A 10922-nucleotide genomic window follows, 5' to 3' on the forward strand; every position below is an offset into this window, starting at 1 on the left:
ACATGAATCTGAAGTTACTGTACAGATTCAGACTATTAATATAAAATGTCATCAATGCAGTCTATGTCTGTTATTACAGATTAAACTATCAGCAGAGAATAAAGTCATTGAAGAGCTCCATATTCGTCAGATGCAACATTAAGGCCTAATATAAAAATATAACATTTTATATTTTGATGCCATTCTGCATCATGAGAACTTTAAGTACATTTTCTTGTGAATACTTTTGTAGTTTCACTGAAGTAAAGATCAGAGTTTGTTTACTTTGTAGTATCTGAGTACTTCAGGTATTTCCTCCTCCTGTTACTCTCTGTGTCACGGCGCCCTCATCTGTCAGACAGTCAGAATCACAGCCGAACACAAACACGATTCTTTATCTCTGATACACTCACGATTCAAGGTTTGATCTTCGTCTCACAGGAGATTTGTTCTGTTTTATTTTCATGGCTTCAAATCAGTTATTCTGACGGAGAGTTGAGTTTTGAGTTTTGAGTCGTGTTTTGAACGTGGACTGGTCGGTCCAGTCTCTGATTTGTCTAAGAGTTCCAGAGGGAGGGAGGCAGCTACAGAGAAGGTTCTGTTGTCCCAGGTCCGGTTGTTGGTCCTGAGAGGTGGAGACAGGAGGCTGTGGACAGTGTGAGGGTGGAGCAGATCTCTGAGGGAGGAAGGGTTTGCATATGGAGCTGTTTGTGGACAGAGAGCTGGAGGACGGGGATGGTGTGGTCAGGCAGACGGGCAGCAGAGTTCTGGATTAGAGGTTCAGAGCAGTGTTTTCATTCTGATGGGCCGTCAGTCAAGTCCACCATCAGACGTCTTCTCCTCTCTAATCTCGTCTGATCCTCCTCTCTGTGAGGTCATTGTGCCTGGCTGCTCCCGCTCTGACCTTTGACCTCTGCTGGAGGTGATGGGATGGTCCTCGGTGGAGGCGGTCTGAAGACTTGTCAGGAGTGCTGACCCTGCAGGGTCTGAACAAAGACACGGGACTGCAGCCACATGTTGTGGGCGTCAGGAGTTCAATGAAGACCAGGACCTGGTCCAGGTCCCTCAGCCTGTCTGATTGTGCTGATGTGTTGACCTCCAGTCTGACTCCAAAACTTGAACTTTCAATCTATTTTAGTGGTAAATAAAAGTAACTAAATACATTTACTCAGTACTTTGAAGGTATCTCCATATACTTTATACATACTTTACTACATTTCAGAGGGAAAGACTGGACGTTATATTTATGTGACTGCTTTTCAGATGAAGAGTTCACATGATTAATAATATTAATATATGAAAGTTTCTGGCTTGTTGTGATCTCTTATGTAAAATCTGTTCTGTCTTATCGTGTCAACAAACCAATCAAAACTTTTGCATCAATCATCGGACGGCCCTGAAGTAAAATGCTGCTCTGACACTGATGCTTCAGTGTGAACAATCCAATAACATCACAGTAATAATAATAATACTTTACTTATACTTACTATACTTTACTACTGTAATATTTCTGTACTTTTAAATGCAGGACTTTTACTTGCAACAGAGTACTTTTATATTGTGGAACTGATACTTTTAAAGTACATCTTCCACCTGTGGTCTGCTCTTTGCTGACAGAAGAACACTGTTCTGGCATCATCTCTGAATATATTTAATCAGTAACAACCTGAAAGCTGGACCCAGAGTTTGGACTTGCAGGGATGAGGTGGGAGGAGGGGCAGGCGTGTGTGAAGGAATGTACTTTTGTTCATAAGACAGAAAGAGAGAGAAAGGCCAAACAAAAAGGTTTGGCCCCTTGAACGTTCTATTAGTGTGGCTGAGTGGTTTCCTGAGGCGCCTCACAAAGGCAACTGTAAAGCAATAAAAAGGCTTCCTCATGTCTCGAGTCCTGACGTCTCTTCAAAGCTGGATGTGGAGCACCGAATGCTCTGACACCTCTGAGCAGGTCGAACACTCCTCAGGTTTAACTTCATCCTATGAGGAACAGGTTTCATCTCAGGTGTGTTTCATACAACAGCAAGAACTTACCAGCAGGTCCCTTTAGAGACTTTAAGCCTTAATATAATGTGAACAGGTGAGTTGTATATAAATTCACCCTCAGTACAGTTGTCATGAACGGGGAAATTAGCTACAGAGACCAAAACTGTTTTTTGTACCAGGCTGTAAACATGTTTATTTGTGCTGTGAAGTTGGACATTTGGACATGGGGACTTATGGAGACTGACTCACTTCTGGAGCCAGCCTCAACTATCACTTCATCACTAACTCTTTATGTCAATAATACTATTATTATTATTATTATTATTATTATTATTATTATTATTATTATTATTATTATTATTATACTTTTCTGTGGTCTGTATTGTGTCAGAATAAGTTGTAATGTTACTGTCATAACTTTTTCACTGATTTCTTTTTTTTATCAGAGCTCAGAAGACAAACAGATTCATTTTTATTGATTTAAACTTTAATCATATTTTGTATTTTTAAAACTTTAAAGTAAAATCTCAATCTGAAATCTAACGAGTAACTAAATCATCAAATCATGAAGTAACAACGTGTCTTTAAACGTTCTGTCACTGCATGTTTGAAAAGAGAAGAATAAGAAGTCTCTCTTTTTATGACCTCAAATTAATTATAGAGTTTAATTACTGTAGAATTAGACTAATCCTCAGTTTGTCCCCGCAGGTCCCCTGGTGCGTCCCCGGGCCTCAGTTTGAGAACCTGCACGGCAGCAGCCCCAGTTGACTTGAGAGTGATTAAAAATGAAGCGCTATAGAAACCAGCAGGCCAATAGAGGAGCGGGAAGCTGTTTACAAGGGGGTGTACCGTTTCTATGGTTGCTGGACAAACCTCCTGCACCAGGTATTAAACTGCCTCCCCGACGGATCCCGCAGCCCGCTGACACCCGCAATAAAGACCTCCAGAGAGGAGAAGGAGCCCGAACACAGCGCCAAACACAATCCACAGGAATTTCTCCCCTTTCTCTGCTTTCACTCACAAGCTGACAACAGGTGCGTCTGAGTCAGGCTGAGGCTGAACATCCAGAGCTGCTCGATCAGGATTTAAAGCCTCCGACAGGACCGCAGACACAAGGTGAGTTTAACTTTATTCTGAGATTCAACAGAAATCTGTTAATCTGCTCCGGGAGGCCTCACATGTCCGCGCCAGGTTTATTCAGCTCTGAACAAATTCATTAATAATAAACTATACATTCTAAATAACACCGACATTAAAGTAATCAACACTTTGATGGTTTGAGTTAAAGTAAACCAAGTCCTTGATGTCTGGACACAGAAAAACGGATTTTACGCGTAAAACGTCCCAAAATGCGCAAATGTCTCCAAACATGACGCACACATTCAGAATAAATTATAGCGCCACGATAAAGAGGCGATCTTAAAGATAGTTTAATAACGCAGTGCCTCTGTGGGTTAAAGGCTTTATGTGCCGTTAGGAATGACGTGCGCTCTTTTCTGCGCTCAAGTGCGCAACTGACTTTTTCAGGAAAGTTCTGTGACACGGAACCAAAACTGCTGCTCATCGACACCAGACTTACGGTTCTCAGTGTTGTGGAGCTTTAGCTCCTCAGCAGGTGACAGACTTGACACAGGATTTAAAATGTGAAGGTCTTTACGCACATGCACACAGAGGCCATTGTCCTGCGCTTTTCGCACTTTGTTCAAGTTGGGTGTATATTTTCGGTCCTGTCAGGCGGTGGCAGGAAGAGGAGGAGAGGAGCTGGGTGACAGAGAGCAATGCTGTCTCTGAGCTGTGGGGACCCCTGGCCTGAAGGCTCGGTGGGGCTGGAGGAGGAGGTGGTGACCGCCGCTGCTCAGGCTGAGGAGCGGGACAGCATCAACACCAAGAACAGCAGCAGCAGCTGCTGCAGCTCCATTAACCTGGACGACAGCCTGACCAGCCTGCAGTGGCTGCAGGAGTTCTCCATCCTCGGTGCCAACGTGCCGCAGCAGGAGCACCACCAGCCGCACCTGTTCGGTCGTCAGCCGCTGGGCTCCGATGCTCCGGCCTCCCCTCTGGCCGGGGACCCCGCCTCCATCGGGATGCCTCTGACCCCGGGGAAGCCCACAGCAGCGGCCTACAGCAGGATGCAGTCCCTCCCCGGTATAGTGGCTCACGGCCACTGCCCAGATGAGGTGGACTACAAGACCAACGCGCACATCAAGCCCCCGTACTCGTACGCGACGCTGATCTGCATGGCCATGCAGGCCAGCAAGAAGAGCAAGATCACTCTGTCCTGCATCTACAAGTGGATCACTGACAACTTCTGCTACTACCGACATGCTGATCCCACCTGGCAGGTAAAGGACCACACACACACACACACACACACACACACACTCCCTAAGGATGTCCTTTCCAGCACTCTGCATTGTTTGAGAGTTTCTCTCAGGTCAAATCTCAGCTGGGTTCGTGCTTTCAGAGCTCTGGGCCTGCTGCCACACTCTCATGAAGTATTAGTGACTTATCAGGTAATTAATAACTCCAGAAGAATCCGGCAGCCTGGAATTAAACATGAATTAAACTCTCAGTCCACTTCTTTTTGCTTTTGGTTGTTCTGCTTGACTTAAAACAAGTGATGGTGGTGACGGAGAGAGGAGAGGCAGCAGATCCCCCTTCAAGGAATCTTCAAGAAAAGTTTAATTCAGCTGGATGAATGATTGATGAAGCCGTTAGCTGTACTCAGAGCATTTTGTTATTGTAAGGCGGAACATGGGGCAGATAATATTTAACAAAGGTCATGGGGTCACTGCTCTGTTCAGACTTCAGGGGAGGCGGGGGGGTGATGGTACATTAATGTGATGCATGGTGCTCTGCCATCTGTACTTCCTGCCTCACTGCAGGCTGACATACACCCAGGTTAAAGTTACAGACTTCAGATCGATGCCACGTGTCTGTGCACTAAATATGAAGCAACAGCTGGTTAGCTTAGCTTAGCACAAAGACTGGAAACAAAGGGAAACAGCTAGCCTAATTTGTGTTTAATCTGTACACAAACCAAAGTGTGAATTCAACCCGTGGTGGTTTGGCTCCGTCTGTGGACTATTTCTTGTCCGGGAGCAGTGACTTCCAGAAGTATCTGCTGGTTGCCTGGCAACCTCATGCTTGCCGTCCCAACAGCACCTCCAATTGCCATAGCAACCTTCTATACAATGGACTCACCCAGACAAGTTCACACCGCTCATGTCATTCAAACTGAACGGACTGAGTGAAGTTTGGTTTGGTGTTGTAGCAGTGTGATGAAAATGTTTCATCACAAAATGATTAATGAGTTGTCTTCATGTATTATTGATGTATTATCTACAAACACCAATATGAATGACCGAGCCCCCAACAACCATGCAGCAAGAAACCGGAGAGCTCTAGAAGTGCTGCTAGGTGGATTGTGTTCCCCCTGGAAAGAGCCAGGCTAGCTGTTTCCCCCTGTTTCCAGTCTTTATGCTAAGCTAAGCTAAGCTCACTGGCTTCATATTTACTACACAGACAAGAGCGTAGTGTCAATCTTCTCATTCAAAGCTGGACTTTGAATGAGAAGATTGATTGAAGAATTACCCCTTGCAACAATCAGAGGAGAAATCCGGTCCAGGACCTTGGTTGGTACTGATGTTTGGCCTGATTGTGTCTCTCAATGTGGGCCATCTGCTCACAGAGTCATCGGATCTACTGCAGTAATTTTAAGTTAAATCTGGAACATGATCTGTGGTTAAGATTCTTGTAGTCTGGGCCCGGCTTAACTCCCTGCAAGAAAGACAATAAGCATAGTTCCTGAAAGGTCCAGGGGTCCAGAGTAAGTTTGATGTGATGATGTGAAAATATGCGTCTCTGTTTTTAGAACTCCATCCGACACAACCTGTCCCTCAACAAGTGCTTCATCAAGGTGCCGCGGCAGAAGGACGAGCCCGGGAAAGGAGGTTTTTGGAAGATTGACCCACAGTACGCTGAGCGCCTCCTGAGTGGCGCCTATAAGAAGAGGCGAATGCCACCGGTCCAGATCAACCCGGCTCTGCAGAACAGGCTCAGGATCAACCTTCAGCCCCAGTCCAGAGCCCTCTGCAGCCCCACAGCAGGTCAGAGTGGTCTGTGCATCAACCCAGAGTCCCAGCAACTCCTCCGGGAGTTTGAAGAGGCGACCGGTGCTGACCAGAACTGGGACCCTCACCTGGCGGAGGGGACCATGCTGGGGTCTTGGCCAGTGGTCAGAGGAAGAAGTGGGCACAAGAGGAAACTGGGCTCCAGAATTGGTTCCATCAAAGCCCCCAGGCGCTCCAGCTCCCCACTGCTCTCCATGGACGAACAGAAGGAGATTGGACCTTTGAAAGGGGACTTCGACTGGGACGCCCTACTGGACTCAGCTCTCAGCGGGGAGCTCAGTTTGGAGGGAGGAGAACCTCTGAGCCCCATCATGAAAGAGGAGGACCTGACGGTGCGAGGGACCCACATCTCCCCTGTTGAAGCTCCTGCAGGGACAGCGGACATCCACGTGCTGGTGGAGACCCAAAGGAATAATGACGTGTCAGACTTTGACGAGGAGACCTTCCTCGCCACAGCCTTCCTGGAGAGCCCCTGGCCAGAGGAGGAGGAACAAGCCCGCAATGATTTCCTCTGTAGCTCCACCGTCAACCTGGACCAGCTGTTTGACCTCGGAGACTCGTTAGGTGGAGACGCTCGGATTGACGCCCTCCTTTGAGGAATAGTTGCTTTCCTGGTCCTCTTTCAAAATGACAAGACTCCTGGCTACACTTCAGAGGAACAACAGACTCTTTTTTTTTTACACTCGAGCAACTTTATTGTCCTTTTCAAGATGTTTAAAGTATTTTTAGAATTACATTTTGATGTTGATCCATGCAGGAAGTGCATTCCCAATGTCTACTGAACAAAGATGCCACAACGTACAGCAGCAGTTCACATCATCACGGAGGGAAAATGAAATGACTCGAGACAAAAACACATTTTCAGAAACACGGCCTGGTCACTCCATCCAGTGGCAGCATGATGTTAATCCAAACATCCATGAAATATTTAGTTAAAGCTTTAGAGGTTAGCAATCTGTCACTTTGGCTTCCCAAGCTGTTTACTTCCAGACACATCATTGAGTTTCACTGAAGACTCACAGCTTTGATAAAAAGCCACTTTCCAGATGTTTTTGGACTGAATGGGTCAAATTAGGATATTAAAGTTTTTTTGTGCTTTAAATGATGTAATTCCAACGTTTGTCAAACTGACACAAAGGACGGCGCACTTCCTAGCTAGCAGCATAAACGATGAGCATGTGCAGTGGGAACCTGGAGTTCAAACTTTTTGGCAAACGTGTTCAGTGACCAGTTTTCATCCGGTTAATTAAATGGGCGCCATCTTGAATTCTGTTATCCAGTTTGTGTAACACATCAGTCATTAGCAGGAAGCTTCCTGTTTATACCCACAGCTAACAGGCTACGGTTGCTTCGAACTCTTCATTAAAGCTCAGTCAAGTTGTTAAATGAACTTTGTCACAGCGAGCTCATTGACTAATCGTGGCATTTCCATTTGAATGAATTCTTTTTGTAAAGTCTTTAATTGTTGGTGTGAACAGGCCTTTAGGATGACACATCATGGACTCGGTTTACATCATACAAAGTGTGTTTTCATGTTGTTTTTGTACTACATGAATATTTTCTGAAGACAATAACAGAGCCGGATCAGCAGGCTGTGATTTCTTTTTGTGTGTAAATACGGTGACAGCAGCACTACGATGATGAATTATGAGATATTTGCCAAATGATGTTTGGTGTAGGAGTGATTTACTGTATTTCTTGTTGTATTTTTTTTGCGTGGGGTTTTTGGTACTAACTATTCTCTGTATGCATTTTTCAAAAATAATTAGGAGCAGTTTAACTAGATTAATAAATGTCAGATGAGACGTCAGTTTTGTTTCTTGTAGAAGTACTTAGGAACCGTTTTTTTTTTATTTTTATCCTGTGCAAAGCAGTCTGAACTTCGTGGTGTTAAAGTTGAAATGGACACGAAACAGCTCGAGGCGAAACTTTCCCAACAGAGAACTATTAAGACCTTAAAATGGTCACTTTCGAAAGGCCACGGTGTCTCGTAAATGAATACCTGACCTTCTATGTGCCAAGAACAACACATGGGACTCGACAGGATGGCAGTGTTGTTTTTTTATTTTACGTGTAGATCTGATGCAGCTCGATGTGTCGATGGACTAACTGAACCAAATCACTCCACATGAACATGAGAGTTACTTCAAAGATTATTGCTCCTGTTTTCCTCTGAAAATGTGTGAACGTGCAATCAATGTACAGTGATACTTGTTAGATTTTACACTCAGTCGTAGGCGTCTATTCATGCAGTTTACTTTAGAGAGACCAGTTTCACAGGTTTGTGTATTACGAGGTGCGAATACACTCTGATAGGACAAAGGACGACAGAGAAACCATCAAACATTTGTGTATTAGCTCTTCTTGATCAGATAACTCTTTAAAATGTAATAATGGCATCTTACCTCGTGATTCTGTAAAGTCAGAGACGCTGTATGCTTCCTGTTACTCTCCTGTTTTTATTTTATTTTCCACTTTTCTTTGACAAATAAAGAAAAATAATACGTGCTGCATCTCGGTTGTGTATTTCTAAACATGCTTGCAGCACAGCTGTAAGGTTGGCAGTGTCTGCCTGTTGGTCCAGACTTAAATATCAAGTATCAGGTGGATTAGCATTAAATTTGTACAGGCCTTCATGGTCCTCAGAGGATGAATCCTACTGACTTTGTTGATGCCCTGACTTGTAGCACCTGTACCATCACTACTAGTTTGACGTTTGAGGATTATTGGATGGATCGCTGTGATGCTGGGTGCAGATTTTAATATATTCATATTATATATTTATTATATTATATTATATTATTAAAATATTCACAGCCTCAGTGAGTTGCTCGCCCGGCTGGCTGCAGACTTCTTCTTCATCTTGTTTTCCTCTGCATCTCTCTCTCCCTCCACCTCCCCTCTTTGCTTTAGTGTGCCTGTACGTGAGATTTACGTTGGTCTTTTCCTGCTCATCTCTTTTGGGACTCTTGCTGTGATCAGGCAGTGGATGGATAATAGTAGCAGGGGGTGGCTGGGTTTCTCTTTCAGGGCTTTGTCTGTGCTCAGTCAGACTCTTGTTCCCCATGGTGCTTGGATCTGTGGTCCTTCATTAGGTCGGTGTGGGGTCTAACAGGGACAAGTGTCCCACGGCCCCATATATCACCGCCTGTCTTCCCCGCTGTAGACCACACCGTCTCTCTGCTGCAGATTAGCAAGGTGGCTCGCGTTCAGAGTCAGATGAATAGCCGCCGTAATCAAATGCAAATATGTTGAATTTAAGAAGCCTGCGTCCCCCCGGGGCTGCGAACAGACGGCTCTCTGTCGAGAAGCGTGTCTGTCTGTGGTCACTGATGAGGTAATGATGGCTGAAAGATGAAGGGCAAAGATAGAGTGCTGTAATGCTACACCTCTATATGATGGACACCCAACACTCAGCTGCAGGGACAGGATCCTGCATCTTCATGCCCAGCCCGAGTGCTTTTTTCCTGGAAAGGAGAGCTGACGTTTCCCCTTCCCCCCAGCCTGAGCTCCATGCAGGCCCCCTGGACGGCTATTACCTGCTGGACTTAGCTCTCCAGCTGGATTGCAGGGCTCATAATTATAATGTGGCAGGCTGGTTAGATGAGAGGCCCGTGGTAACCCGATGCAGGTATTATTCACTGGTCCCGCTGACGGCTGCAGGTAAGAGGAGCCTCCTGGTGAAACGCTAACCCTCGCTGCCTGTTCCAACCCAGAAACGCTGCAAACTGAAAGTGCTAAACGCCAACACCCAGTGTGGCCATGGCGATGAAGCAGCCGTATACAATGTGTCTGAACTGATGTGAGCTGAAGGACGATACAGAACAAACTGTTTGTGCCCAAATATGAGATTTTTATATCTGTTAAACTAAAGATCTGAAGTATGTACAGACTGTAACATGACATGAATAACATTAACTTTTAAACCATCATGTGACAACTGACAAAACAATGTCACCACCAGATCTAATTAACATCACTTGATCTTCCTCAGCAGATGGAGTCCATCACTGACTGTGGATCAGTACTTCATACAGTCACACTTCATATAACACAGAATATCCCTCCAAAGACTTCTTGTTCATGTTGACTATCTAACTTATGCACCGAACCTCCAATAAAGATGCAATATGGAACAATGATAAATACTAAAATAGAGTAATACACTGTAGCTTGCTAACAGTCACAAGTACAAGCTGCTCTTGGTCGTACGAAGGCCGGTGTCATTTTAAAAGATGAGACTGAAAGTTCACTTTTCTTACCACAAGGTCCCTTTAGCAGCTGTTCTGGAGCTTTAATCAAATCACCTGGAGCCCGTCAGTAGGTGAGAATCCTTAAAGTGATCAGAAACATTCAGTGACATCCTGCTGAAGAGGATCGAGCTCCAGAGGATCGACTGAGTGAACTTTAAATCTCATCATGTGACACGCTGTGCTGGAAACTTCTGCTACAGTTGAATCATATAACACTATTCCTCTGATAAAATGTAAGTTTTACCAGCTTATTCTGGAGATCACAAAGTGTTTGCATGGAACAGAGTGAAGCTGTGTTAAAGTTCAGACTGATGATTCAAAGGTGGAGGCTGATGAAAATATCAGTTCTCAGGAGCAGCATTCGTTGCCCGACGACTCGGCTGGTATTTCTCTGCAGAAAGTCTCACTAAGTGAAGGTTGGTGAGCGATCTGCTGAAGCTTATCTACAGATTCACCCCCAAAAAAACAAAGATGTGAAAAAGTGGGCAGAGAAGAGCCGGGGAATACATCTTTTTTATCACACAGCTAATGAAAGGCCCGTTTCCCGGGCAACTGCTGGTACCATTGTCATGTAGGG

At 45.0% G+C, this 10922-nt stretch overlaps 1 protein-coding gene across 1 annotated transcript in view; it reads left to right on the forward strand.

The window, feature by feature from the left end:
- Positions 1–8595, forward strand: part of foxj1a (forkhead box J1a) — a 10599-nt gene extending 2004 nt beyond the window's left edge. Inside the window, exons 2-4 of the mRNA XM_010736420.3 lie at positions 2668–3075; positions 3694–4301; positions 5834–8595. Of these exons, the coding sequence (XP_010734722.2) occupies positions 3738–4301; positions 5834–6688 (1419 nt within the window). The 5' untranslated portion in view covers positions 2668–3075; positions 3694–3737 and the 3' untranslated portion in view covers positions 6689–8595. The remainder of the gene's footprint in view (positions 1–2667; positions 3076–3693; positions 4302–5833) is intronic.
- The last annotated feature ends 2327 nt before the right edge of the window (positions 8596–10922 follow it).

The sequence above is a fragment of the Larimichthys crocea genome, chromosome XII (genome assembly GCF_000972845.2).
Source record: "Larimichthys crocea isolate SSNF chromosome XII, L_crocea_2.0, whole genome shotgun sequence".
In the NCBI taxonomy this organism is placed as follows: domain Eukaryota; kingdom Metazoa; phylum Chordata; class Actinopteri; family Sciaenidae; genus Larimichthys; species Larimichthys crocea.